Raw genomic sequence first — 25,087 nt, 5'->3', positions numbered from 1 at the left:
CTAAAGGAAAAGACGATAGTTAATAATATATTTAACAAGCGATGCGGATAAAAGTGCTAATTGGTTATCAGAAAGTTTGATTTTGGAATGAAGCACACACTGTACAATTTAATAATTCTTCTTGTTCTTCTTGTTCTACTTGATTTTGTTTATTTCCATTTCTTCTCCCCATTCTCCTTCTTTTCTTGTTCTCCTTCTTCTAATGCACCTCTTCCTTCTCCTCTTTCTCCTCCTTCTTTGTATGCCATTCCTCTTTCTTCTCTTTCTCCTCATTCTTCCCATTCTCCTACTTCTCCTCCTCCTTCTTAGACTCTGTCTTCTTCTCCTTCTTTAATCCCCTTTTATCACCTCCTTATTCCCTCTTTGTCTCCCTCTACTTTTTCTCTTTCTTTATTGTTTCTCGCCATTTATCTCTTCTTCTCCTCCCTCTCCTTATTCTTCTTCCCCTTCTTTTTCTTGTCCTTTGCCTTCTTCTTCTCCCTCATCTAATTATTGTACTCCTCATCCTCCTAATTCTCCTTGTTTGTCTTTTTTCATCATTTCCTCGCTCTTCTTCTCTTGTTTCTATTTGTTATTCTTTTCTTTCTTCTCTCTCTTCTCTTTTTTTTTTTTTTGTTCTTCTGGTTCTTCTAATACTCCTCCTCTTTCCCATCCTTCTATACTTCTTGTCCTATTTTTCCTTCTCCTTCTACTCCTTCTTCCTTTCCTTCTTCTCCTTATTCTTATCGTCATCTCCTTTTTGTCCTCTTTCTATGTCTTCTCTTTATTGTCTCTCTTCGTCTCCTTCTTTTCTTCCTACTCCTCCTTTTTTCCTCCTTCTACTCTTCTTACTTCTTCTCCTTCTTCTTCACTCCAAATGAAGCATAGGGTAATAAAATTGTAAAATTAAATATTTAAGAAGGCAAGAAATATTGTAAAATATTAGTTTAGATAATATTGATAATATTAATAAGACATGCCATATTAAACTAGCTAAAGGAAATACATTATCCTTTAAACGATAATAACTATTTATTTCATGTCACCACCAGCTGAGCCACTAAAAGCTCGTCTGGTTAACGGGACAAAATCAGCAGGACGTCTAGAGATATACTTCAATGGACAATGGGGGACAGTCTGTAACAATGGGTTTGAAAGAGGTATCGCGATGGTACACTGCAGAATGTTAGGTTTTAACAAGTGAGTGGTTTCTTTTTTTATATATTTTCGTTCAACATTAGCGTGCGATGCGATATCTTTACGGGAACTGTGCTTAGAAATATTTCTATGCTTTTTCTATCAAATTGGGTACTTTTAAGATATATTAATTGCGACCACCTCCAGTGTGAATGGTGTTTGAGGGATTAAAATAAATAGCACAAAAGAACGACCTGTGATAGTCAAGTTTTGTAGGTGGTCAAGTGTTTTTAAAAGATGAAGAGAACATGCATTTAGAGAGAAAGGAGAACTAGAACCATGAGAAAATAAATATCAATATAAATCACACAAAGTGAAAAGGTATCGAGATAAACGTTTCAATTAATATTTTAAGGGATAGACTTTTTTGTTTGCTTGTTTTATGTACTCTTTATTTGATAAACCCTGACCAACAATGGACTATCTCAACAAATTACTACGGCAGCTGCAGCAGAAAATTCTCTGTTGAATTTAAATAATTTTGGCGATACTTCGTGTGAAGTCAATGAAACTTCGTATACTGGACGTTAGAGTCAGGGCTTAAAAGAATGGCAATAAATTACACTGCCACTTTATTGTTATTTTATCTATAGTTTACTATTTAATGAGGTTTCTTCTTTATAATTTGAGGATGCTGTCATCAACTGCTGAATAAAGCAATTACGCAAGATCTGGACAATCAATAGTTTAAACATTAGTAAATAGTCTCAATCATATCAAACAGAATATTAATTCAAATTATAAGAAATTATTGTCATCATAATGTACTTTAAAATCTTGTAAAAATCTTTATTAACAGCACTAAAATAGCACTTGCCGACTCCGCCAGATACGGACAAGGTTCAGGTCCCATTCTACTCAGCAACAACTTTTGTAGAGGGTTCGAAACCAGCCTAGATCAGTGCTATCAAAATGTTTTCTACCCACACGGCTGCACTCACAGGAAAGATGTTGGTGTCATCTGTAACATAAGTAAGAGCAAGAAATATAACTTAGAGACTCCCCTTTATGTTTGGTTTCTTGTAATTACAAGGGTATTGTTTGCATCTTTTTGGTCGACTTACACACAAGCAGTCTCAAGCTTTACTTCAAGTTTTGTTCAACGAGTTGGATGGTAGTAAAAATAAAACCCAGTAACGGAATACTACACTGAAATATTCTAGCTGTGTAACTGCGTTCATTCTAAAGATTTCTATTTTAATAATAGGAAGAAACACAAAACACAGCATCATAAGTTTGTTTGCACTTACAGTCGTAATAAAAGTCTTCATATTAGAGGCAGTGACAATAGTGGGTATGTATAGTAAACTAATGTGGTGCGCCAAATTGTTTAATTACAATAACGTGAAAATACATTGCTTTGCTAACGAAGATAACTATTTTTTGTTCATGTCAACAACAGCTGACCCAATGAAAGCTCGTCTGGTTAACGGAACAATGGCGGCGGGACGTCTAGAGATATATTTCAATGGAGAATGGGGGACGGTGTGTAACAACAACTTCGGAAAAGAAGAACTTCAAGTAGCCTGCAGGATGTTAGGCTTTAAGAAGTGAGTAGTTTATTTTATAAGCATCAGATTGTGATGTGTTTTCTTCTCAGGCTTGTTATTAGAAATTACATCCGTCATTTTATAATAAATAATTTGTAACGTACATAATAAAAAATATTGACATTGTTTACATTCATGTAGATGATGTTTAGAGACAAAAATATTTAGAACCAACGCACTACCTGCGATAGTCAAGTCTTGTAGGTTGCAAAAAAATAGTTTTCATATCTAATGAAATATCTAATGTTGGCAAGAAACTTCCCCCCCCCAAAAAAAAAAAAAACAAAAAAAAACAAAACAAAACAAAAAAACAAAACAAACAAACAAACAAACAAACAAACAAAACCAAAAAAAAAAACAAAACAGATAGCATGAGTAAGTTGAATAAATTTTATGGTAACGTTAAAATAGCAACAGTTGAACGTTGGCTTTTAACATTAAAAGTGTGAAATTTTGCTCTTTTTAAATGTCGTTGAATTAACTTTGCATATAAACCTACGTCACAAAAGTTAACCACTTATTAACTCACTACTAACGCTCTACTAGAGCTTGATTATCGTTTTGTTATCGCTCTTTGTGAACTTACAGTCTCTTCTGCACGATCACAAGAACAAATCCATTCTGCTGTTCATACACATATACAGTCTATGTTATAATTTCTTGTGTACATCCAGAAAAACTAAAATCCATTTTAGCAACTATCAAATTCTCCAAAATATTTTAAACTTATTAAAAATTAGCACAACATACGGTTTTTTCTAAAAAGCATTTTTAGTTGTACTCTTTATTGACAGGACTGAAGCAGCAGCTGTGGGCTCTGACAGATACGGACAAGGGTCAGGTCCCGTTCTATTTGGCAATGTGAATTGTAGAGGGTTCGAAACCAGCCTGGAGCAGTGCTCTCACAGGGGTTTCTACCCACACGGCTGCACCCACAGCAAAGATGTTGGTGTCATCTGTAACATCAGTAAGAACAAGGAACATATCCCAGAGAGCAAAGACACCTTAGTACACCATTCACAAGGTTGCCAGCCCTCAACACCAATTAGAGAGAGTGACCTTTCGGATTATTCGGACGCTGACAGTCTGACTTTCTCGGGGGTACGAAAAACTATTACATTAGCACGAAAATGCAGACTTTCAACGTCCGAATAACCTGCTCATTCTCTCTCTTTCTGTGATTGCTGTTGACGGCTGGAAATACTGTGAATAATGTACTATCGTGACGTAGTACGCCGTTATCGGTGGTCGTTGATCGCAGGTGTGAATCACGTGCTTTGCTAGCGGTTTTCGGAGGCTGACATTTAGCGGTTAGGTTTATGTCGCCTTCATCTTCTGATATCTTAAAAAAACTAAAGCCATTCAGGTTTATCTTTCAGATGATATTTATTACAAGTGTCTCATTAAAATAACATGTGAAAATACATTATCTTGTTCACGAAGATAAATATTTTATTTCATGTCACCGCCAGCTCAGCCAATGAAAGCTCGTCTGGTTAACGGGACAATGGCGGCCGGACGTCTAGAGATATACTTCAATGGAGAATGGGGAACAGTGTGTAACAACAACTTCGGAAAAGAAGAACTTCAAGTGGCCTGTAGGATGTTAGGCTTTAACAAGTGAGTATTTAATTTTGTTAGCAGCAGATCGTGATGTGATTTTTTCACGGGCATTGTTCTTGAAATGTTTATTAGTCTTTTCTATAATAAATGATTTGTAATGTATGTACTAGCATATATGACATCGATTAATTTTCAGGTAGACGATGTATTCTGAGATTAAAATAAAAGAAGCAATGAACTACCTGCGATAGTCAAATCTTGTAGGTGGTAAGAAAAAGCTGCTTGATTATCTACTTTAAATGCAAGAAACTTTGCATCAACGACTGGCGTAGGTAACATAAACCAAGGTTTGTAACATGGAACCTGATGAATGGACTTTCTGGTAACGTAACAATGATAACAGTCTTTTTGCTCGTTGTATCTTTATCTATAGAAAAGGATCTACCTATTCCTCTGATTATTTCTATAACAGTATACCTGTCTCGGGGATCAGCACTTCGTTAAACATCATTTTTTACTCCATTTGACATGCCCGGCCGCTGTGGCGTCTCTGAGTATATTTATTCCTTTATAGTGACTGATAAGCCTTGTCGTACCAATTTACTGAAGGTTTGGTCCTTCACAACCTTTATGGAAGGTTTCTGGCTTTAAAGACACTACAAAAATCTTGACTGAAGGACTGATTTGACCGCAGCTTTTGGAGCTAAATGTTGAGAAAAATTAAGTAGATGGACTTGAGAGAGCATGTAATGGAAGAGATGTTTACATGTCTCCTAGAACATTCTCACATTTAGCATCGCCACCTGGTATGGTAACCTCGTCAGTGTCTTTATTGACAGGACTGAAGCAGCAGTTGTGGGCTCTGACAGATACGGACAAGGGTCAGGTCACGTTCTACTTGGGCACGTGAGTTGTAGAGGGTTCGAAACCAGTCTGGAGCAGTGCTCTCACAGTGGTTTCTACCCACACGGTTGCACTCACCGGAGAGATGTTGGTGTCATCTGTAACATCAGTAAGAGCAAGAAACATAACTCATATCTCCCATATGTTTAGCTGGTCGTAGTTAGTGGTGCTGTATGCATTTTTTCGCCCACACACACACACACACAAAAGCTAAAGCCGCGATAGTCCTTCCCTTTCTCTTCTAGCTTTTCCTACATGTAACCATGAGATGTGATCTCGGGAGATAAGAAATAGTGATTGGTACCAAACATACGCGCATTGTACGGCTCGAAAATAATATAATAAGTCAAGGGAAACAACTGTATATTAGCTGTAGTCTGTCAGTTTGAAAATCTTAAAGTTACTGATTCCCCTTTACTCTCGATATCGAATTTACGACAAAAATGTCTTCATGAGCACTATTGGCGATGGTGTAAAAATGAAAAAAATTATATTCAATAACTATTTCCGGGGAAGCATACAAACTACTAGTATATAAATTATATACGATTTTTCTCATCACCTTGTCGCACTGGCACAAATGTTTTACACCGTTCTGCAGATGATATCCGTTATACTGATGTGTCTACTTGGTCCGTATGGTCAATGCGTCTTGGTGCCTTCATGGAAAGCCTTCAGTGTACAAAAAAGATGCTTACATTAATTAACATGAATTACTTACGTTTAAATTATTTATTCTGTCTTTTTCAAACAATCTCAAAGTAATGCCTATTGAATTTTCTCTCATACAGATAGAAATTTTACAGAAGAAGATGATATCAAGGGAACTGGATCGTCTGTCGACATGAAATGGGCGATATTTGGCGGTGTCATTGCAGGTGCGGTCGTTCTCGTTATCGTTGTCACCGTTATCGTTGTCTGCATCCTAAGACAAGAGAAAGGTTTGATTTCTTATTCTGATTCAGATATGCTTAAACACACACACACACACACAAACACAAGATATTCCACAGCTACAAAGTTTAAATCTGATTTCCTATTTTCTCAGCAAACATTCGGCTCATATATGCTGATTTTACACTTAAGGATGTAAGTTAGCATCTCTATTATGTCCTTGTAATTGTCTTTACAATTTATTGTGTCAAGGTCTATGTAAACTATTAACTCTAATTTTGTTAAGATAGTAAGGGTAATGTCCACACATTAATTTATGATGGCTGTTTGTAGCTTTCGTTGTGTGTCTTAAATATCGTTTTAACCATAATTTTTCTTTGCTACACATGTTATAAGTCAGTTTTTGACAGCTGTTGTACTAATTTTAGTGTAGTTAACATTAACATGTAACGACAACAGACGGGAAACTGTAATACCTTTTGTTGCTTACACCTAAACACCTTGCCTACAACGCTTCTTTTTTATTCCACACATGTAGCTTTGCTTATAAGTTTGAATTTATGTTATTCAAGTTAGAGAGCTATTTTTGTTATTTTCTACAGATGAAGACAATGATTTTCAAAGGACAGAGTGTTTCAGTGATGCAGATCCGCCAGACTTTACACTGGCTACAGTTCAAAACAATTGCCAACAAGACATCTCATAAAAATCACGAGAGAAGATTGTATTACATAAAGTAGTATGTTTTGTCAGTGATGAGTAACAGAAATTTGAACAATACGTTTGATTATTGTTAAAGCTTCTTTCATTTTTACTGAGGTGTACAGTCTTGTCTTCATATTTCCGTTAAAATAACGATAAGACTTTTATGGTGCTATTTACTTTTTATTGTAGAAGGCAAGGGAAAAGCTCGAGTCTTGTACATTTTATGGATACATGTGTGAATGCAGTTTATATCCAGCTGGTAATGTTAGGCTCTGTATATTAGCTTGCCTAAAGAGCCTAGTATATAAAGGTTTAAAATATGTTCAAGCGCAATAAAACATCAATAATCCTACATTGTTTTCTGGTGTAAAGCTAAATATTGGCAGGGTAGCATGGTTGGTTATTTGTAGAATGCTATTTCTTAGGGGAAGGATTGCTTTTAATCAGTCCTTTTTATTCTCTTTTCCCTTTTAGGTTTCTCCGTTATTTCACCTACCCATTTCTTTATACTTCATTTTATGAGAAAGACAAAATAAGACCGTTTATTTCTTTCTCGTTCGTGAGATTTTGTTCACTTTCTAACTTCTTACCATAAATACAGTTTAGACAGAACACGCTGCAAAACCACTTTTATCAGTTAGATGGCCTGGACATAGATTGCCTTCAATGGCTACTGGAATCATGTTCGGTAAAAGGATTGTAAGCTTGATTTCCTATCTTTTCAAGTAGATTTCTTAGATTTTTCTATGGATATTTATATTTCTATCGAAAAGAGAGATAGTTTATGGTCATCTAGAGGCGGTGGATGTGATGTGAATATGTGCATAACTCATTAAAGGGAAACGAGATATCCAACTCAGCATTATTGACTTGGCGTATCTCTGTGTGTGTGTGTGTGTGCACATAGTTCACTTACAAATCCTTAATACCTACAACGGCAACTGTCTTTAATGAAAAAAAATTATAACACTCATAACAACATTAGTCTTCATTTAGAGGATTGTATTTTGACTGGCCGCTGTCAACCTCTTCACAAGTAGCAGGAGGTGTGCCGTAGATATATGAGACCTAGCTGAGTTTTCATTCTGTGATACACACAAACACGCACACAAAAATAATACAGATATTCATAAAAAAAGTTCAGCCGACATTACTCCCCCGAGCACAATTACCATCCAACAGGTGGTGAGAAGCTACCCGTGATGTTGTGACCACTGCCACTGTCTGGTGACGGAGGTAATGTTTTCAGACGCAGCTGAGTTCTTATCCCGTGACACACACACAGACATATCACTCACAGATAGTTATGAAAACATTAAGGCCTATTGTTACATCCTTCCCACATTACTTTACTCACACGTTATCGAATTTGCACAACGACCATCAGACTTCCTAGAGCCTTCCTGTTCCTTTGTGACATCTGACTAATAACAGCGATTGCAGCGATAGATGCACACTCCAAATAATACAAGCAATCTTCTTTTAACATTATCAAACAACATATTTGTTATAAGAGGGTATTTCTTGCTCAACACAAAAATTGAAATGCTGAAACATTGTTGTAACCAAGGAATTAACTGTACTTTTTTTCCTTTTTTTTCTTTTTGTTGTTGTTGCTGTTGTTGTTGTTTTTGGTTAAAATACGAAAAAACCAAGCATATTGTGAAAGTTATTGTCTTAAGTTTGTATAAAGTCTATTAGGCTTGTTTAATCTCGACAGTATTTACCTTATATATCAGAAACGTCCCTGTATACGTCAGTAGGTAATTAAACGGAACGTGAGGATATCGGGTCGTGAGACATAGTGATATCTTGGTTATTAACTTATCTGTTTATTGCTTGACAGAATGATTTTTAAGGGAGTTCAACATTGTCCAGAAGAACATACAATACCACAAGGTTAATAATGTGAGTATGTGTGCACACACACACGCACACACACACATAAACTGACACATAAACTGACACATAAACTGACACATAAACTGACACATAAACTGGCATAAAATGTAAAGTACAGACCAGCAGTAAGAGATACATAGGAGAAAGACAGCAAAGACGGAGAAACACATCTACAGTTCACATTTTAATGGGAACCACAGAAACCAACGCTTCTACAATATCTTTAATCTGTATCGAACTTGACTGTGTCGCCATCCAACATCTTAAAAATTACAGAACGCGCGCACACACACACACACACACACACACACACACACACCGGATCTTTTCGCAAACTGTAAAGTATGACTTGAAATATTGATGGGTGTTGGCTTCAGTAAGACTCTTATCAAGACCTCACACGCATCCGACCTGTCAAATTATCTGGCTGTGATCTTCCTGTCAGTGCGGCATTAAATTCTTTCACATAGCAGAACGGCGTGTATGTTAAAACGTTCATGTTACAGAATATGTCATGTGGATATAAATTTGTCAGCTCCAACTGCTTTAATAAAGAATAAATTTGTTTAAAATATATTGTACACCAGTCTCGAAATCGTCTTACATTTTTTTCAGACCACTATATCTTGGATATTCTATCCTTCGTTCCTTTTTTTTTATTTTGACATCTTTGAAGCCATTTCCCTTCATTGTTTGTTTTACCTATCCTGATGGTAGTTAGTAAGAGAATAAGCTCAGAGACTGAGTCTTGGAATTAGTGGTTGTGATTAGTCTTGGTCACGGTAGTCGTAAACATAGAGGTGGTGATACTGATATATCTTGCTGACCATGTGATTGGGTTAATGACGGTGGTGGTGGTCGTAGTGATGATACTGTAGTCAGTAGTGATAATAGTGTGCATGTGAACAAACACGCAATTGTATAAAATTTATCGTGTGGCAGAGCAAAAGAGAGATCATGAACTGTTCTAAAGTATTCCGCTGTAAAAATACAACACCTATTGCATCATAAGTATTTTTTTTACTATAGTTTTCTATTATTTCCAATTGAGTTTTTATCTCAGCTATTACGACTACAGACACAATGTGCAAATGTCTATGCGACTGCCTGAGGGATAGCGTCTATGACAGTGTAACACCTCACTCTCCAGTACACGAACGCTTACAAGCCTGTTCCACATGACATCCGCAAACATCTGTGTTATTTCATTTATTTTCTTTCATCCTGTGACCAACAGATTTGTTTGTATGCCATCCCCGTAATCTCTTAGGCAGTGTTCTCTAAGGCATAACCATGACAGCGAGAATCGTGGGCAGTGTGTTCGGATCTCGCGACTGAAACACATTTTTTATCCAAGGATGAGCATTTCTTTCCCACGTTAAATATATAACTGATATTGATAGAGCCTGAGGTAATGAATCTGTGAGATTTTTGTAAAATGATTCCCAAAGTTTACCTTTCAGTTATGAAAGGCAATAAACATAATAAGAAATACCCACGGCAGCTGATATGATTGTAAGTTAAAAAAAATTAAACATTGCGTTTGTTGGTTGTAGGATTTTCTTTAGTATTACCTTTAACTTTAAATTTTTAGCGTTAGTGGTGAAAGCAACAGTGATGAGTGATTTTCACTAAATTCGGAGAAACGTCAGATAAAACTTTAGTAAAGCAGGAAGTAACAATTGAGGACATCCAAGAAACAGCTTGCATCTGCCGCTATGTATAAATGCTCAACAACAAGCTTTCTGCGAAGGGATGGGAATACAGAGACAACGTACGCCTTCGCGGAAAGAGTTTGCAGACAGCCAATGAGATTGAGGCGTTCAACCACGTGACTCTGCCTTCCCGCCACACTGTGGTCTCTGTGCAGTCTCATCAGTCAGAGACGCGATCGTCCCACGTCTTCACCAATTCACCTGACAAACACCAGCAACATGAAGCTGCAGAGTGTCGTCAGCACTTATCTGATATCACTTATCCTCCTTACATGTCTAGGTAAGCAAAATAAACTACTAAATGTCATATGAAGTGATCAAGGCTACAACACAGACTTGAATTGACTACTCAGATGGCAGTTCCGTTTTAAATTCACAAGATAGCGACAGCATAATAATGTCTGCGTTATGTCTTCCTGGAGTATTTTGCATTTTGCTTCTATTTTTAAGCCGTGTTCGTCGTTTCTTGGTTGTGTTTCTCTGTATTCTGCCTCATGGATTTTAGGGGAGGAAAAAGGGGATGTCTTTGACAGGAAATTAGTGATGCAATTTTATTATTCCAGTTACTTTGATGTATTTACATATTCTGCTACCATACGCTCAATTGTTTATGATTATCATTGAGTTCTTAATTGTCATTCTATAACTGTTTTATTGATAGTAATTATTCTCCGATGTTTAGACAGAAAACGATTGAGTCATTTAAAGTACTAATACTTCAGAGTCTGACAATAGGGTCAATCATCACAGTGACATAAAATTTCCCTTCCATGTCACCATCACAATCAGGACATTTTTTAGAAAAAATACGGACGAGATTCTTCAAGAAAACATGTACATCAAGCAAGTGACAAATATATTGATGCATGAAATATTTTTTAATCCACGTGTTATAAGTAAAAAGGCTCTATAATTCGTTAAAATTGTGTTATAATTCTGTCAGCCGAACCCATGAAAGCTCGTGTGGTTAACGGGACGTTGGAGGCAGGACGTCTAGAGATATATTTCAATGTAGAAGGGGGAACAGCGTGCAACTTCATGTTTGAAATTGAAGAGGCTACAGTGGCCTGCGGGATGTTAGGCTTTAACAGGTGAGTCGTTTGTTTCTATGTAACAGTACTGTCGATAAGAAACCTTCAGGGCAACTCGAATTCTTTTATCTTTTATTTTGGACTGAGAGTGATGTCCCTTCACCGACTTGGCTAGAGGGTATTATTACCTCTTTCTCGCTTTTCTGTTAACCTGAGTTTAAGCTTTTTGTGCAACATTGATCTGTACATCAATAACAAAGTTTTCTATATTATTGGATTTAATTTTATCCCTGTGCCACTTTTCTTCTTTTTTTTACAATTTCTTTTCTAATGCCACGTCACACCATCTTGACATAACTTGCATTTTAGCTCTGTACATCAGCAGAGTAAACTTCAGGATGATTTCTTTGCTACAGTTACTCCAGAAAGGTTTGATGGTAGCCTGTCACAACAAGCTTTGTGCACAATAAACGCAGGTCTGATAGGATAACATTGCGCATCTCTCGGAAACTACTTTGTGAACGTTAGTGTAATGCTCTAACAAGACTAGTCATTATGCAACAATATTTCTGTCTGCAAAAGTTAAAACTTTCCACCAAAGATTTACAGTTGAGCTTCCATAAAAGACATTGTACTAACTAGCTCTCAACTACTTTTTACAGCAAAACTTGTTTTCATGCAAGTTTAAGGATATAAACTACATATGTACTGATTGCGTTATTTAATATGAGTAATTACACACTTGTCTTATTGTTTTTCAGATCAACGTTCCCTATTAATGTCTATATGTTTTTGTTTCTGTTCTTCTTTTTTTTTTGTAAAGCACTTTGAGCATGCCTTTGATGGTGGTGTAAAGTGCTCTATATATTAACTTTAAATTAAATTATTTTTTGTCCTTTACTTGCATTTGATAGTCAAGTCTTAGATGTTGTAGGAATCGTATTGATGAAGGTAGTGAGAAAAATAGAATGAGATTTTAAAGTAAAAGAATAACGAACAGTAAAAGTACATGAAGATGTCACTTTTCATGCTTACTTCAGAGATAAAAAACTCGGTTTATTAGGCCTCAACAGATTTACCGTAATAAATATATAATCCTTTCCTCTCTTTTATAATGATAGTTTAAAGAACTAGTAAATACAAAGCTCTTTATATATAGTATATGAAGATAATAAAGATAATAACGAACTTTAAACACCTGTGTGTCCACAGCACTGAAGCAGCTATTGACAAATTAGTCGAATACAAACAAAGTTCAAGTCACATTGTAATGTACGATGTAAGGTGCAGTGGGGCGGAAACCATTCTGGTACAGTGCTCTCACAAATATTTTCTCTTCCATGACTGCAATGATGTCGAAGATGTCGTTGTCATCTGTAAAAAAAGTAAGTTCGAAGAATTTACCAAAAATTCTTTAGTCTCCAGTCAATCGCATTGCACATACACAGAGCAAAGAGCTAGAGACATAGATATTAACATATTTTCATTGCTTCAAGAGCGGGGCTGCATTGAGGGTTCAAGAACTTACTAAAGATATTCTTTATTGATAAATCTACACGAGTGTGGTTTACTATTCATTTTTATTCTGACACACTCTAATAAACGTATACAACAAAGACTTTAAATTTTTATATTGGCACATCCTCTTCTAAATCTCTTTAATTAATACATATTGCCAAACTCCCACAAACACAACAACTATACTTTGATCAATTGTTTTATCTTTTCTTTTCCTAAGTACACATTAACCTGCACATTTTCACACAACAAAACCCTTTAACCCTATGTTTTATTTTCCCCAATTAACACACAGCCTAATAGGGAAACATATCTTTTATTTCTTTACGCACATTGGCTGTATGAAGTGTGTGAGAACCAACTAAAATATAGCTGCATACCTAAATCTAAGCATTTAACAACTGGTCACTGAACCTGCACCAGCCCCACAGATTTCCACTGGCTCCTGGTGGTCACTACTGGCTACTGTGTCAACTAACAGTACCAGCCATCAAGTCCTAGCTTGCTGGTCACTCCTGTACTAACACGCAACACCCTCCCTAGTCGGTCTCTCACCTTTCACAACCACCCACTCCTCTCACTGTCTCAGGAAGATGCCCCGAGGGATGCTACGCTCTGGGGTTCGTACGATTGTCTCCCACAGGCTGGAACCAATGGCCAGCGCCCACAACACCCACGTGACGCTACAGTCCGTGAAGGCTTTTGGCGCCAAAACTGCGGATAGGGTTGGAAGGGGCAAAGAACAGTGAACTCCTATTGCAACAACAAGCAGCAGACGACGCGTGGGCGTTGCTGCAGTCAGCGAAAAAACGCCTCGACCTTTGCCCGATAACCGGATAAAAAGAGCCTGGAATATGACGTCAAGCATCGTCTGCTGTAAGCGGCCTTTCTATTACCAGAACATCCCAAGCACTGAGAGAAATGAGGCACAGAAAAATGTCTGACAAGCTGCAGACATCTGCAATGAAAACGGCGAGCTCTTCACAAACTTCTACTTTTTCAATGACCATGTCATGGGTGGAACTGTTTTTCCCCACAAAAAAATATACGCAAGACAGCTTGAACGTTTTCTGATGGCCAGACAGAAAATCAGATTGACCATATAACAGTTGCTCGAAAGTGGAGGAGTCTCCAAGATGTCCGAGTGAGAAGAGGTGCAGATGTTGCTGCAAACCACCAGCTCTTAGTGGCAGTCTTCAAGATCAAGCTGAAGTCCTTCATTGATCGAGCAGGCAGACCACACCACAAGTTCAATACTCAATACCTCAAGAACAAGGAAATGAGGGAAATTTATAACTGTAAAGTCAAGAATAAGTATGAGGCTACTTTAGGACTGACAGAAAAATCAGTGGAGGAACACTTGTCAACACTGAAGAGCATTTATAAAAACTTGGAAAGATGTTTTAGGAAACAGGAAGAAACACATAGACTCAAGAGACCTGGGGAAAGATTGAATCAGTAAAGGGACTGAAACAGAGGCTCAACCAGTATCAAGATCAACAAGAGAAGGACAATCTCAGAGCTGAATATTGGCAAGCCAACTGCCGTGAAGAGGTCTGTCAGAGAGGACAAGAGACGCTTGACCCATGAACTGACAGAAGAAGCTAAAGAAGGAAGCATGAAGCGACTATACGAATTAACATGAACTCTGTCATGCAGGAAAATTAACCCAAACAAGCCAGTGAAAACGGTCCTCGGGTTACGTCCGCCATGAGTTACGATGTTTTGTGGTTTCCCATTCACTCTTAATTACACTCTATTGTGTCACAAACATATAACATCAAATACGTGATTTTGATTGTTGGATTATTTAGGTATAATGAAAATGTGTTAAAAGATGTATTTATATAATATTGAAAAAAGGGACAAGACAATAGTAATCTTGAGGAAACTGACAGCAGGTCATTTAACTATTATAATATGTAGAGGGATATATTAAAAAGTATTGAGACTTTGTAATTGTAGTTGAAATCATGTTTGTAATGTGTAATATAAATATTTACGATGTCTATTTCGGTTAAGATATGATGCTATGATAATATCAGCCGAACCAATGAAAGCTCGTGTGGTCAACGGGACGTTGGAGGCAGGACGTCTAGAGATATACTTCAATGGAGAATGGAGAACAGTGTGTGACAAAGGATTTGGAAAAGAAGAGGTTACAGTGGCCTGCAGGATGTTAGGCTTTAACAGGTGAGTCTTCTACTTCTATGGAACAGAATCTTTTCATACAAAATTGACATGTTTATTAGGCTTAGATAACTATTTGTTTTACTGACTACTTGTATTTGATAGTAAAGTTTCAGATGATAAGATTCTTAGTAATTGAAGGAGCGAGAGTAAATATAATAAAAATGACTTTGCAATTAAAATTAAAGCACAAACGAATAGTGATGATAGCCTCAAAATTTTCTATAATTACTTCATAGATTTAAAAGTTAGTTTATTAGGCTGTAATAGCTTTAATGCAATAAACTTTGACTTCCTTTTCCTTCTTCCAAGGAGGATACAGCATGTGAAGGTAATACTTTTTAAAAAATACAAAATATTTACAAATCTTGTACCTTTGTGTGAAGCAATGAAGCTGCAGCTGTCAGCTCAGTCAGATACGGACAAGGTTCGGGCCCCATTCTAAAAGACAACTTGCAGTGCAGTGGTTCGGAAACTAGTCTTGCACAGTGCCTTAGTTTCTATACAGCTTCCTGCGAGCATTCACAAGATATCGGTGTCATTTGCAACATTAGTAAGTATAAAAAACACATTTTCTATTTTTATTTTTAAAATCGCAATGATATTCTATCTACAATCGTTTCACAGGTACACAAATAGCAATGAGAGTAAGAGAGACATGAAAACAGTTTTTTCCTTTATTTCTGGAATTTGTCTAAAAGGAGTATACTAGAACCTAACCAAATATGGCCGTAGACAATATCTATACAATATTCACTCGTTATTTTTCTGTATTCTCACACTCTCTTATACACATAAACTTATACAACAAAGATACATTTGGAAAGATAATAAGTTTTACCGACATTTTTACGTTACTTTCACACTTTTGTACATGATTACACCACCACGACCCCTAAACGCATTCTCATACTTCTATCATTACTTCTTATAAACACGTTAACCTGCACAACTTAACACACCAACTCGCTTTAAGACAATACTATGTCTTTGTAGTTACCACACATTCTCACAATTTTCTATCAAGCGACATTTTACAAACATCAAGAACCTTAAAAGTCCAAATTGTATTTTCAATGAGTCTTTTGATGCCGTATTATATCTGCTTGAAACCAAAAAGTCTTTTGTTTTAAAGTTTACATTTTTAACTTTTAGATTGATATAAACAGGAAAGAGATAGTAAGACAGAAAGAGAGAATCCTTTGTTTCACAGAAGGCAGACTATACCATGATTTGTAAATGCTATTTTCCATACTGTTTTTTTTCCTTGCTTCATGTTGTTTGGTCACCTGTTCAGAGACACATTTTATTCCAACTTCCCAAAATATTTATTGCTACACCAAATCCGTTTATTAGTAACAGAAGCCTGTGATATTGAAGCATCACATTTAAGCACATTTTTTCAGTTAATAAAGGTAATTTTATGTCACAACACAGCTGAGCTGATGAAAGTTCGCTTGGTTAACGGAAATTCAGTCGCAGGACGTCTAGAGATACATTTCAGTGGAACATGGGAAACAGTGTGTGACTACGGGTTTGAAAAAGAAGATGCTTTGGTGGCATGTAGGATGTTAGGCTTTAACAGGTAGGTGTTTTAATTTTGTTGATCAACAGCATGTAATGCAAATCACCAAGGGCCCTGAAGTAAGTTTATCGTTTATATCTCAGAGATATTTATCATTTGCAACGCAACGTAGAAAACATATTTTTACGGCCACCACCGTGGATTTAGTGATGAAATGACACCTCTTGGATAATCGTGTTCTCGAGGTGATCAGATACAAACTTTTATAAATGATCAAAAAATCTGGACTGAAAAACAATTGAAAAAAGTGTCGAGTGACTTTAAAGAAAGGGAACATAAGATAATACTGAGATCTTGTTGGTAATAATTACTTCAGAGGTAAAGAACTGAAAATAAATAAAGACTCTCTGTCTTTACAAGGGTAATGTCAAAGAATAGAAAAATAACCAGGAAGTCATAGTACTATGATAAACAAACAAAAGAACTATTATTAAGAGCTTTGTACATTTGTCAATCAACAGCACTGAAGCAGCAGCTGTCAGCTCAGTCAGATACGGACAAGGTTCAGGTCACATTCTCCTCAAAGATGTGCGGTGTCGTGGGACGGAAACCAGTCTGGCGAAGTGCTCTCACGGAGAATTCTATCCTCAGAAGTGCAATCACTCACAGGATGTCGGTGTCATCTGTAACATCAGTAAGAACGATGAAAATGTATCATTAAAATTTGAGATTATTTTGCCGTAGTTACGTTTTTATGTTTTGCCTCATAACAAGTTTGGTTAAAAGAGGAGGGGTGCGATAGTCAACATTATACGATATCTACCTTAATATTTAGTCATTTATTCATTAGACAAGGAAAGTATTTAACGATAGTAAGAAGCTAATAGCAGTTTTTTTTAGACTGGCTTATTTTTTTAGTAGGAAAGTGCTTTCACTTTATGGTGATTTTTTGTGGGGGGGAGGGGGGGAATGGGAGAGGAGAAGAAAATATTTAAATACATTTTTGTCTGGAAGATAATTTCTCTCTTATTTCACTGTCAGCTGAACAGATGAAGGCGCGTCTGGTTAACGGAAGGTCTAAGGCGGGTCGTCTAGAAGTGTTTTTCAATGGAGAATGGAGCACAGTATGTAACAAGGGTTTTGGCAATAAAGAAGCGCGTGTGGCCTGCAGGATGTTACAAGTCAATAGGTGTGTACTTTGTGTTGTTCTCTAATAATACACAGATCATATGGCTAGAATGTCATGAACATTTATATTTAAATTTTCCTTGTACTTGCTTGATAGAATATGTGTGTTATTATAATTACTTAATTTACATTGAAATACTCATTTAATATTATGTTAACAAAAACTAACAGCCGTAGTACTTTACCTAAAGCTATTTTCAACGGCAATATTTTTATATGTGATGTATTTATAAATTTATATGTAGACAATCGTTTGAAAACATATATGTGTATATATATATATCGCTAGCTCTGAAGTGGCAGTTGTCCCCACAGTAAGGTATGGAAGAGGTTCAGGACATATTCTCCTTAGCAACATCTGGTGCAGCGGGGAGGAAGCTAGTCTGGCACAGTGCTATCACGGACTTCTGTATCCGCAGGATTGCGATCATTCCAATGATGTCGGTGTCGTCTGTAACATCAGTAAGATCGACTGACCTTTAATATCATCATCTGCTCTAACTTCCTATTTGATTATTACACAAACTGTACAGATAATTATCGTGATCCAGGCAGCAACACACAAAATTGTTCGTAACCAGTAGACACAAGATAGGTGCTAAACTATTTAGTAAAGCGGTCTGATTGTTTGAACTAAAAAAGGCGTGCTAAAGCAAAGGTTAAAGTTCACAGCCAAATAAAGAGAGTCTGGCGAGACGTCGCGAATGTTTCTAAGCTCGTTCAAGCTGCATATAGGAAGGACATCAGGATTCTACAGGTTTGTATTTTATTTATTTATTTTTATTTTTATTTTTTTTTTGTCTTGCAACAGTGAATAATAGAATGAATAAAGCCACTGTGCTTTTCAACTTTTCTCTTTCTTATTTTTAATACACTTTATAGAGAAATGCTGAAAAAAAGACTTGAAGTAAAATTAATAATTAATAATTTTGAATGACGAATTTAGAATGTGAGCTAGAGTCATAAAGTAATATATGATTACAAAGATTCAATGAGAGAAAATTAATAGAATGTATTGCATTTTTTACCTTCTATTCTCATGCCTGCTGCTGCTAGCACGACCCAACCCCTTATTGCAGATGGCAAAGTGGAGGTGTGCATTTAAACAACACTAACATAACAACTTCTGGGTGCGTGGATGTCAGATACAGCTTGGGCGAAATGTCTTCGTTGATTTGTGTGAGTCATCTTTTCTGCAAGTATATTATGTGGCAGGGGGAAAAATAGAAAGATAAAGATTGATGAAGAGAGAACTGTATGCATGTTAAAACACACACAGAAGGTCACTCAGATTGGCAATTTGGCTGTAATGCAGCAATTTATAAATGTATGTCGTTCTTCACAGCAGAATGGATGTGTACACAGCCAGATCCAATTTTGTGAGAAAAATGATAACATCTGATTTTTCTTGAGTATTTACTACTGTCGATTTCCTCCTATTTCTCAATATTTTAAAGCTATCCGTCTGAAGGCAACTTATTAAACCATAGATCGACCTCTATAACACCTACGTGTGTCTTGTCCTTGTTGTTACAGATATTTTCTGGCCTTATTAAACCTAGTACATGTTGGAAAATTGTAGCTACATTACACATTAGTATTTATAGTTGTGGCCGGTAATACTTGGTTGAAGGAAACACTGAGGCCATGCAAAAGGTAATATAACAACAGTTTTGTTTTCAGTTTTTTTTTTCTGCCTCCGTGGTTAATTGTTTTTCGTACGCCTAATCAAAAAGCAATTTTTGGTACCTGCATCATCCTGCTAAGAACCGTGGATGGTCGTCAATGTATCCATTGCCAAATATATTTTGGGGAACGCAAGAACGCGCTATTATTTAATGAATAAGAAGGAAAAAAGAAAGACAAAGAGAACATTATAGCCTATCTAGTAGTGTCGATACACGGTATAAACGAAGGCCTAACTTTCCCAATATACTGACAGCCTCGTACCTTAGGAGATAGAAAAACTAAGTAAGGATGAACAGAGAACAGCGAATAAATAACACAAGACCATAATTGATAACCTACAGCACTACTTTATTAACTCGTCTACAAACAAAGACAAAGGTGTGTTTTATAATCGACGTGCTTTATGCCCGCGGTTCTCAACCGCTGGTATGAGTGCCTTTAGGGGTACGACAAGGGTTTTGCAGCGGTATTCGGGGACATAAATAAATATTGTGTCAATATGAAATGTGTTTTTCACGGTTGAAAGTATCTTGTTTATGCCATCGTACAGACTAAGGGACTGTGAAGACTACTGGAGATCATGTCCAAGGTCTACAGGAATGCACTCTACACAACGCAGCCGGAGGACTTCACCTTTATCTTGGGATGGTAATAAGAGTTCATCAACACTATCATTGAAATAAACTTCTATTTAAAGTCTTTTGAATTCTTTGTTATTTATCACTATGGGACCTTGAATGCATAAAGAGATACGACACTATCAGCCGCTGCTTAATTTTGGAATTTCTGATAACTGTAGCTTTATTAGCTGCTAAAAAAAATAATGAAGATGTTGTTAATGAGAATACGAATACACTGCGGCCGCTGTTTCTTTTGTATCTACTAGCAGTCAGGACTTATTTCTCCGACTCGCTCACTCCGCGTGAGTCATGGTAAAAACTGGATCGTTTTCTAAGCAAACAATGAAACTTTTATTTCCTGCTTTTGGGGAAAATGCGTTTCAGTTTCTGACATCTCTTGAAACACTTTAGAGGCAGCCACATTAAAATTTTCTAATATCAGAACCAGCTGCTGTCACAGTCATTGTAAGATTTAGTGTATCGAAAACTGTCGATACGCTGTTCATACTGTACATGTACACTACTCTCTCGATTTAAGTGTAAAGGTCTTCATTACAAGTTGTCATGGTTATGTAACACATACTTTCTTTAACGTACGCCTAGTGATTCGCATTGTCAGAAGTGTAATTTTTATAGCTTCTACTATTAACTATAATACCAAAATAATAATATCTTTCAATAAACTCTGAAATATGTCATGCTTAACCTTCAGAAAATCGGTTCGTGACATTTTTGTGACGTGGCATTCGTTGGGAATTAAAAGCAAGATTAAACTGTAACAGTATTAAAATGTGGATTATTTTATAATTGACAATCAAAATATTAATGTAATGAGAAGTAATGTAAAACACACGGCTTTATTAAGAGAAAGTAAATGCAAATGGAAGTAAAAGTAAATGTGACCAGGCACTTGCAATGTAAATGGAATTAACTCTACATCTACTAAACATTCACAGACAAAAACTTTAAAAGAAAACAATTTTTAATAAAAGCACCACCACATCAGTCTACAGAAAAGGTCACAATATCAAAACAGTTGTGTGCACGCTCTGTAGAGATGCAGGTCGAACCAAATGGTAAAGTCAAAATCTTCCTGCATTCCTCACAACTCCATCACATCAAGTCGGTCCTTTTGACTATGTTTAGAACTTCCATGCCAGTTACAACTGGAGATTTGTGTCACAAACAGCCCAGACAAGTCAGTGTCGTTTACTAATTTTTCACAAGAACCTAAAACTGTCACTGGCGGTTTAAAATATAGGAAACATCTAACAGTTAGAAACATCTATAACAGTTTAATATTTTGTCTATAATACACTCCATTAAAAAAATTGAAATCAGATACGACTCTGACTGACATCCCGATGTGTACTCAGGTGATCATAGGTCTCCTCTGGTCCATTCTCTATATTCACAAAATCGTCTGACACACAGTCAAACTCGCTCGAATAGTCCTCGTTGTCATCGACGTTGACATCTGCTGCAATAAATGGAAATTGTTATTGTCCCGAGTTGTTAGGGAATTAAAAAGTTATCTAAGCCATAGTCAATGCTGATGACGAGGTGGAAAGATAAAATTCAAATAAGAAAATATCTTCTCAAGTTAAGTCCCCTATAAGCAGGCGATGCACTTAAGAAGACGACTGTATATGTCAGTCATTTTCATCCAACCTATTTTATTTAAAAGTATACAACCAATTTCAGTTTTCTCTCCTTCTGCCTACTACTTTCCAGCTGATTCATGTAAAGTGGTAATTTATCAATACATGTAGAAGACCAACTATATTTAGATAAGATATTTATCACTCAAAAAGACAGTAGCACAGTCAGTGCTAAACATGCATCAATTAGTCATTTTTGTACGCACTCTCAACAACAAACAAACTAAAACACTCCTTCAAAAGGGTTCTTACAATACCTTTATATTTAGTCCGTATCCAGAAGATACAAACAGCCACACTGCTTCCTACAACAACCACGCCGACTGAGGAAAGTATTATTACAACTTTGTAATCAGTAGTGTTAGATGCTGCAAAACAAAATCGAAATAATAAATCTTTTTAAAATCCTCTTAGGCCCCATAAACTCAATCATTTAATGTTGTTTTTTGTTTTATATTGTTATATTGTTATTATCGCCGTGATTGTACACTCCAGGATTATATCATTATATCGTGTTATCGATGAAACCTGTCCGTAGAACTGTGACACAGAGTACGAAAGGTATCAATATCCATAGATGCTTTATTAAGGAACTTGCATTCATGATCTATTGTTACATACCTACTTTTGGTCCCCCTTGTATATTATTATAAGTTGAGGTATATGATAAATAGGTACGTGATTACCTGCTGTTGTTACTTTTTATTATGTTGTAGAGCTTTGAAAATATATTATAAATTTGGGGTATGTACGTGAATAATGTTCAGTCTCTGCCTAATAAATAATAAAGTGTAAGCAGAGCTTTATGTGACTGTCATCCAGTGACTGACATTAGCAGACCACAACAATGTAGATATCAGAGCTCATATAATCATAAACCCACATCCCTTTTTGTCTTTCAAATACATTGAACACTTATTCCATCTCTATCCTTCTAAATCCTTCCTGTTTGGAGCTTAACTTCATAAGCGTTAAGACACATTTTACTAACAGTGAATTTCAGTGTTATCTTGCTTTGTGAATTATGTTAATTTCTATTTATCACATTGCTGGGCATTAATATGACCTACTTTAAAAAATATATTAAGTACTGTTAGTTTGTATATATATAAATATCTTGGTGCATAAACGGTTTATCAGAACATAAATTAAGAAATGAACCAACTTGCTATGACGTGAATGCCGATGTCTCTTTGTCCTTTTTTCTCCCGGTCCTTGTAAGAGAACCATGTCCACGTGTAAGTCCTGCTGTCGGATGGACTGACTTTCAAGAAGAACTGGGCGCAGGAAGAGTTTAAACAGCGGCATGACGGTGACGATGAAGCAGAGACATTGCAGTGAGGGTGGAAAAACACATTACACAAGTCTCTAACTAAATTGTTCTCGCCATGAGAAACTTTAACCTGAAAACTGTTTATGGTGGGCTGGCAGCCATTCGTCTTGAAGTGAAATGTCAGGTTGACGAAACTGTTCTCCTTGACATTGATCAGCTTGTCTTCAGAATGTAAGCCCTCGAACTCCAGCTCCGTGCCTGTCATCCACAAAAGCTCAAGTGACTGTTTTCGTATAAACAGAAAATAGTACTTCCGTTTTCAGATTCTCCGTTAGCTTTCCCTTTTCTTTGCAGTCTTATGGTGTTCACAGTGGAATATTTTTATAATGCTTCACTTTAAATTGAAATATAAAACAAAAACTGAGTAATAAGTGCAATCGGGTTCAACTAAAAGTTTGAATGGTTATGTACTATTAGGTACGAGGAACATTTCAGAACAAAATTAAACTTTAGAACTCATATCGAAACCAACAGAATTAAAAAAAGTAGCAGTAACTACAAAAGTATGGGTATCGAACTTACAGAGTTTGCTTTGAGCAATTGTCGTGCTGACAGCTCTCAACAGGTCAAACACAACCAACCATACATCCCACCGCAAATCCTTCCCCATATCCTCCAGAGTCAAACCTCACTGCACTCAGACCTTAAAACTTGTTTTAAAAAAACACTAGACATTTTATTTACAACTTTATTTCTCTTTCGATTTCCTCCCCCGTTTCGCTTAAACGCATTTTCCGGTATTTTGTCAAGTGAACACAAGTGAATACACTGTCGTAGCATGTCAGAGATATTGTAAGGACTTTTTGTAGTCTGCGATGACAGTGAAGGGTTATATCAAATACTCAGAAATACTTAAAGACGTTTTCTACTGTCTTTCTTGTTTCCTAAAAAAATAATCTTTTTGATATTTGGTGTTTTCCCTGCATTTACCAGTTTAATGTGTCGTACTTTTCGTGCAGAAGTGTATATATATATAAAGAGAGAGAACATCGTCACGCCATACCATGAATATATTGAATTTCTTTTTTACATTTTTTGTTTGTTTTCGCAGTTCATTAATGATTGTTTTTTTAGTATTGTTTCTGTTGTTGGAACCTCTGAGTAAAATGTTTACACTGCCTTCAGTGTGCTGTATGTAAAGAAATGTTTAAAATTTTCGTAAAATCTCGTTCTATTGTATAGCAATGGGCTTTAATTTCCTAATGACTGAATTTGGGCATTGTACAATTTACGATTATTCAAAGGTCATGTCATTCTCTGAAAACTATTTAGAATAACGACAAATAGCTGAACGTCTGTAACACTTGAGTGTGAGTCATGTATTGGTCGGTAATATTTTCCTATATGAGTCAAACGATACAGCGGTAGCTTTGTTCTAACACATTTATTTTTATGCAATATTACATCAATAAAAAACAAAATTTGACATGCGAGTACACAAAGACACTGAAACATAAAAACTCTTAACACCACGCACTCACGAAAATCCACAAACACATGCAATATATATAAATATTGAGTTAAAAGTCGGAAGCTGAATCAACAAAGTGTTTGCAGTGGCAAAGTTAGTATGAATTGGAAGTGGGTACACACATTTCATGCCAAGAAACTAGAACAAAACAAAACAAACAAAACAAAAATAAAAACAAGCAAAAAACAAATAAACAAACAAAAATTCCCCATAAACAACAACAAACAAAAACACTTCCTTGCAATATTGACAAAACATAATGAGTGTACTGATTTTATGTCTAAAACTTTATTTAGTGATTACAAGACATGTAACCTTCGAGTGTTCTGAGGTATGTAATAAGTTCTTTACTTAACATGGATTCAAAACTCAAGTTATTAAACAAACGAATATATATGTATATAAGCATTGCGGATTTTATTAAACTTATAAAGCACGCACTCCGAATAAAAC

At 36.1% G+C, this 25,087-nt stretch overlaps 2 protein-coding genes and 1 long non-coding RNA gene across 10 annotated transcripts in view; 2 read left to right on the top strand and 1 right to left on the bottom strand.

Annotated features, from left to right (window-relative positions):
- Positions 1 to 7,671, top strand: part of LOC112568816 (deleted in malignant brain tumors 1 protein-like) — a 28,203-nt gene extending 20,532 nt beyond the window's left edge. For 7 of the 8 annotated variants that reach the window (XM_025246315.1, XM_025246309.1, XM_025246314.1 and 4 more), the window contains 8 exons: positions 1,032 to 1,179; positions 1,976 to 2,148; positions 2,579 to 2,726; positions 3,521 to 3,693; positions 4,199 to 4,346; positions 5,129 to 5,301; positions 5,984 to 6,133; positions 6,689 to 7,671. In XM_025246315.1, the coding sequence (XP_025102100.1) occupies positions 1,032 to 1,179; positions 1,976 to 2,148; positions 2,579 to 2,726; positions 3,521 to 3,693; positions 4,199 to 4,346; positions 5,129 to 5,301; positions 5,984 to 6,133; positions 6,689 to 6,792 (1,217 nt within the window). In that variant the 3' untranslated portion in view covers positions 6,793 to 7,671. The remainder of the gene's footprint in view (positions 1 to 1,031; positions 1,180 to 1,975; positions 2,149 to 2,578; positions 2,727 to 3,520; positions 3,694 to 4,198; positions 4,347 to 5,128; positions 5,302 to 5,983; positions 6,134 to 6,688) is intronic. The other variant, XM_025246313.1, reaches the window with a different exon arrangement.
- Positions 7,672 to 10,111: 2,440 nt separating this feature from the next.
- Positions 10,112 to 23,315, top strand: LOC112568817 (deleted in malignant brain tumors 1 protein-like). The gene is made up of 10 exons (XM_025246316.1): positions 10,112 to 10,688; positions 11,352 to 11,499; positions 12,652 to 12,824; positions 15,003 to 15,150; positions 15,534 to 15,700; positions 16,585 to 16,732; positions 17,194 to 17,366; positions 17,714 to 17,861; positions 18,150 to 18,322; positions 23,053 to 23,315. The coding sequence occupies exons 1-10, from the start codon at positions 10,628 to 10,630 to the stop codon at positions 23,070 to 23,072; spliced, it is 1,359 nt and encodes a 452-aa protein (XP_025102101.1). The 5' UTR covers positions 10,112 to 10,627; the 3' UTR covers positions 23,073 to 23,315.
- On the bottom strand, positions 21,569 to 23,130 carry LOC112568818. The gene is made up of 3 exons (XR_003100192.1): positions 22,996 to 23,130; positions 22,088 to 22,198; positions 21,569 to 21,649 (listed from the first exon to the last, which is right to left on the bottom strand). It is a non-coding gene; the product is annotated as an uncharacterized LOC112568818 (long non-coding RNA).
- Positions 23,316 to 25,087: the final 1,772 nt, after the last annotated feature.

This window comes from Pomacea canaliculata, linkage group LG7 (genome assembly GCF_003073045.1).
Source record: "Pomacea canaliculata isolate SZHN2017 linkage group LG7, ASM307304v1, whole genome shotgun sequence".
NCBI classification, from domain to species: domain Eukaryota; kingdom Metazoa; phylum Mollusca; class Gastropoda; order Architaenioglossa; family Ampullariidae; genus Pomacea; species Pomacea canaliculata.
This window is presented reverse-complemented; position numbering and strand designations above follow the sequence as displayed.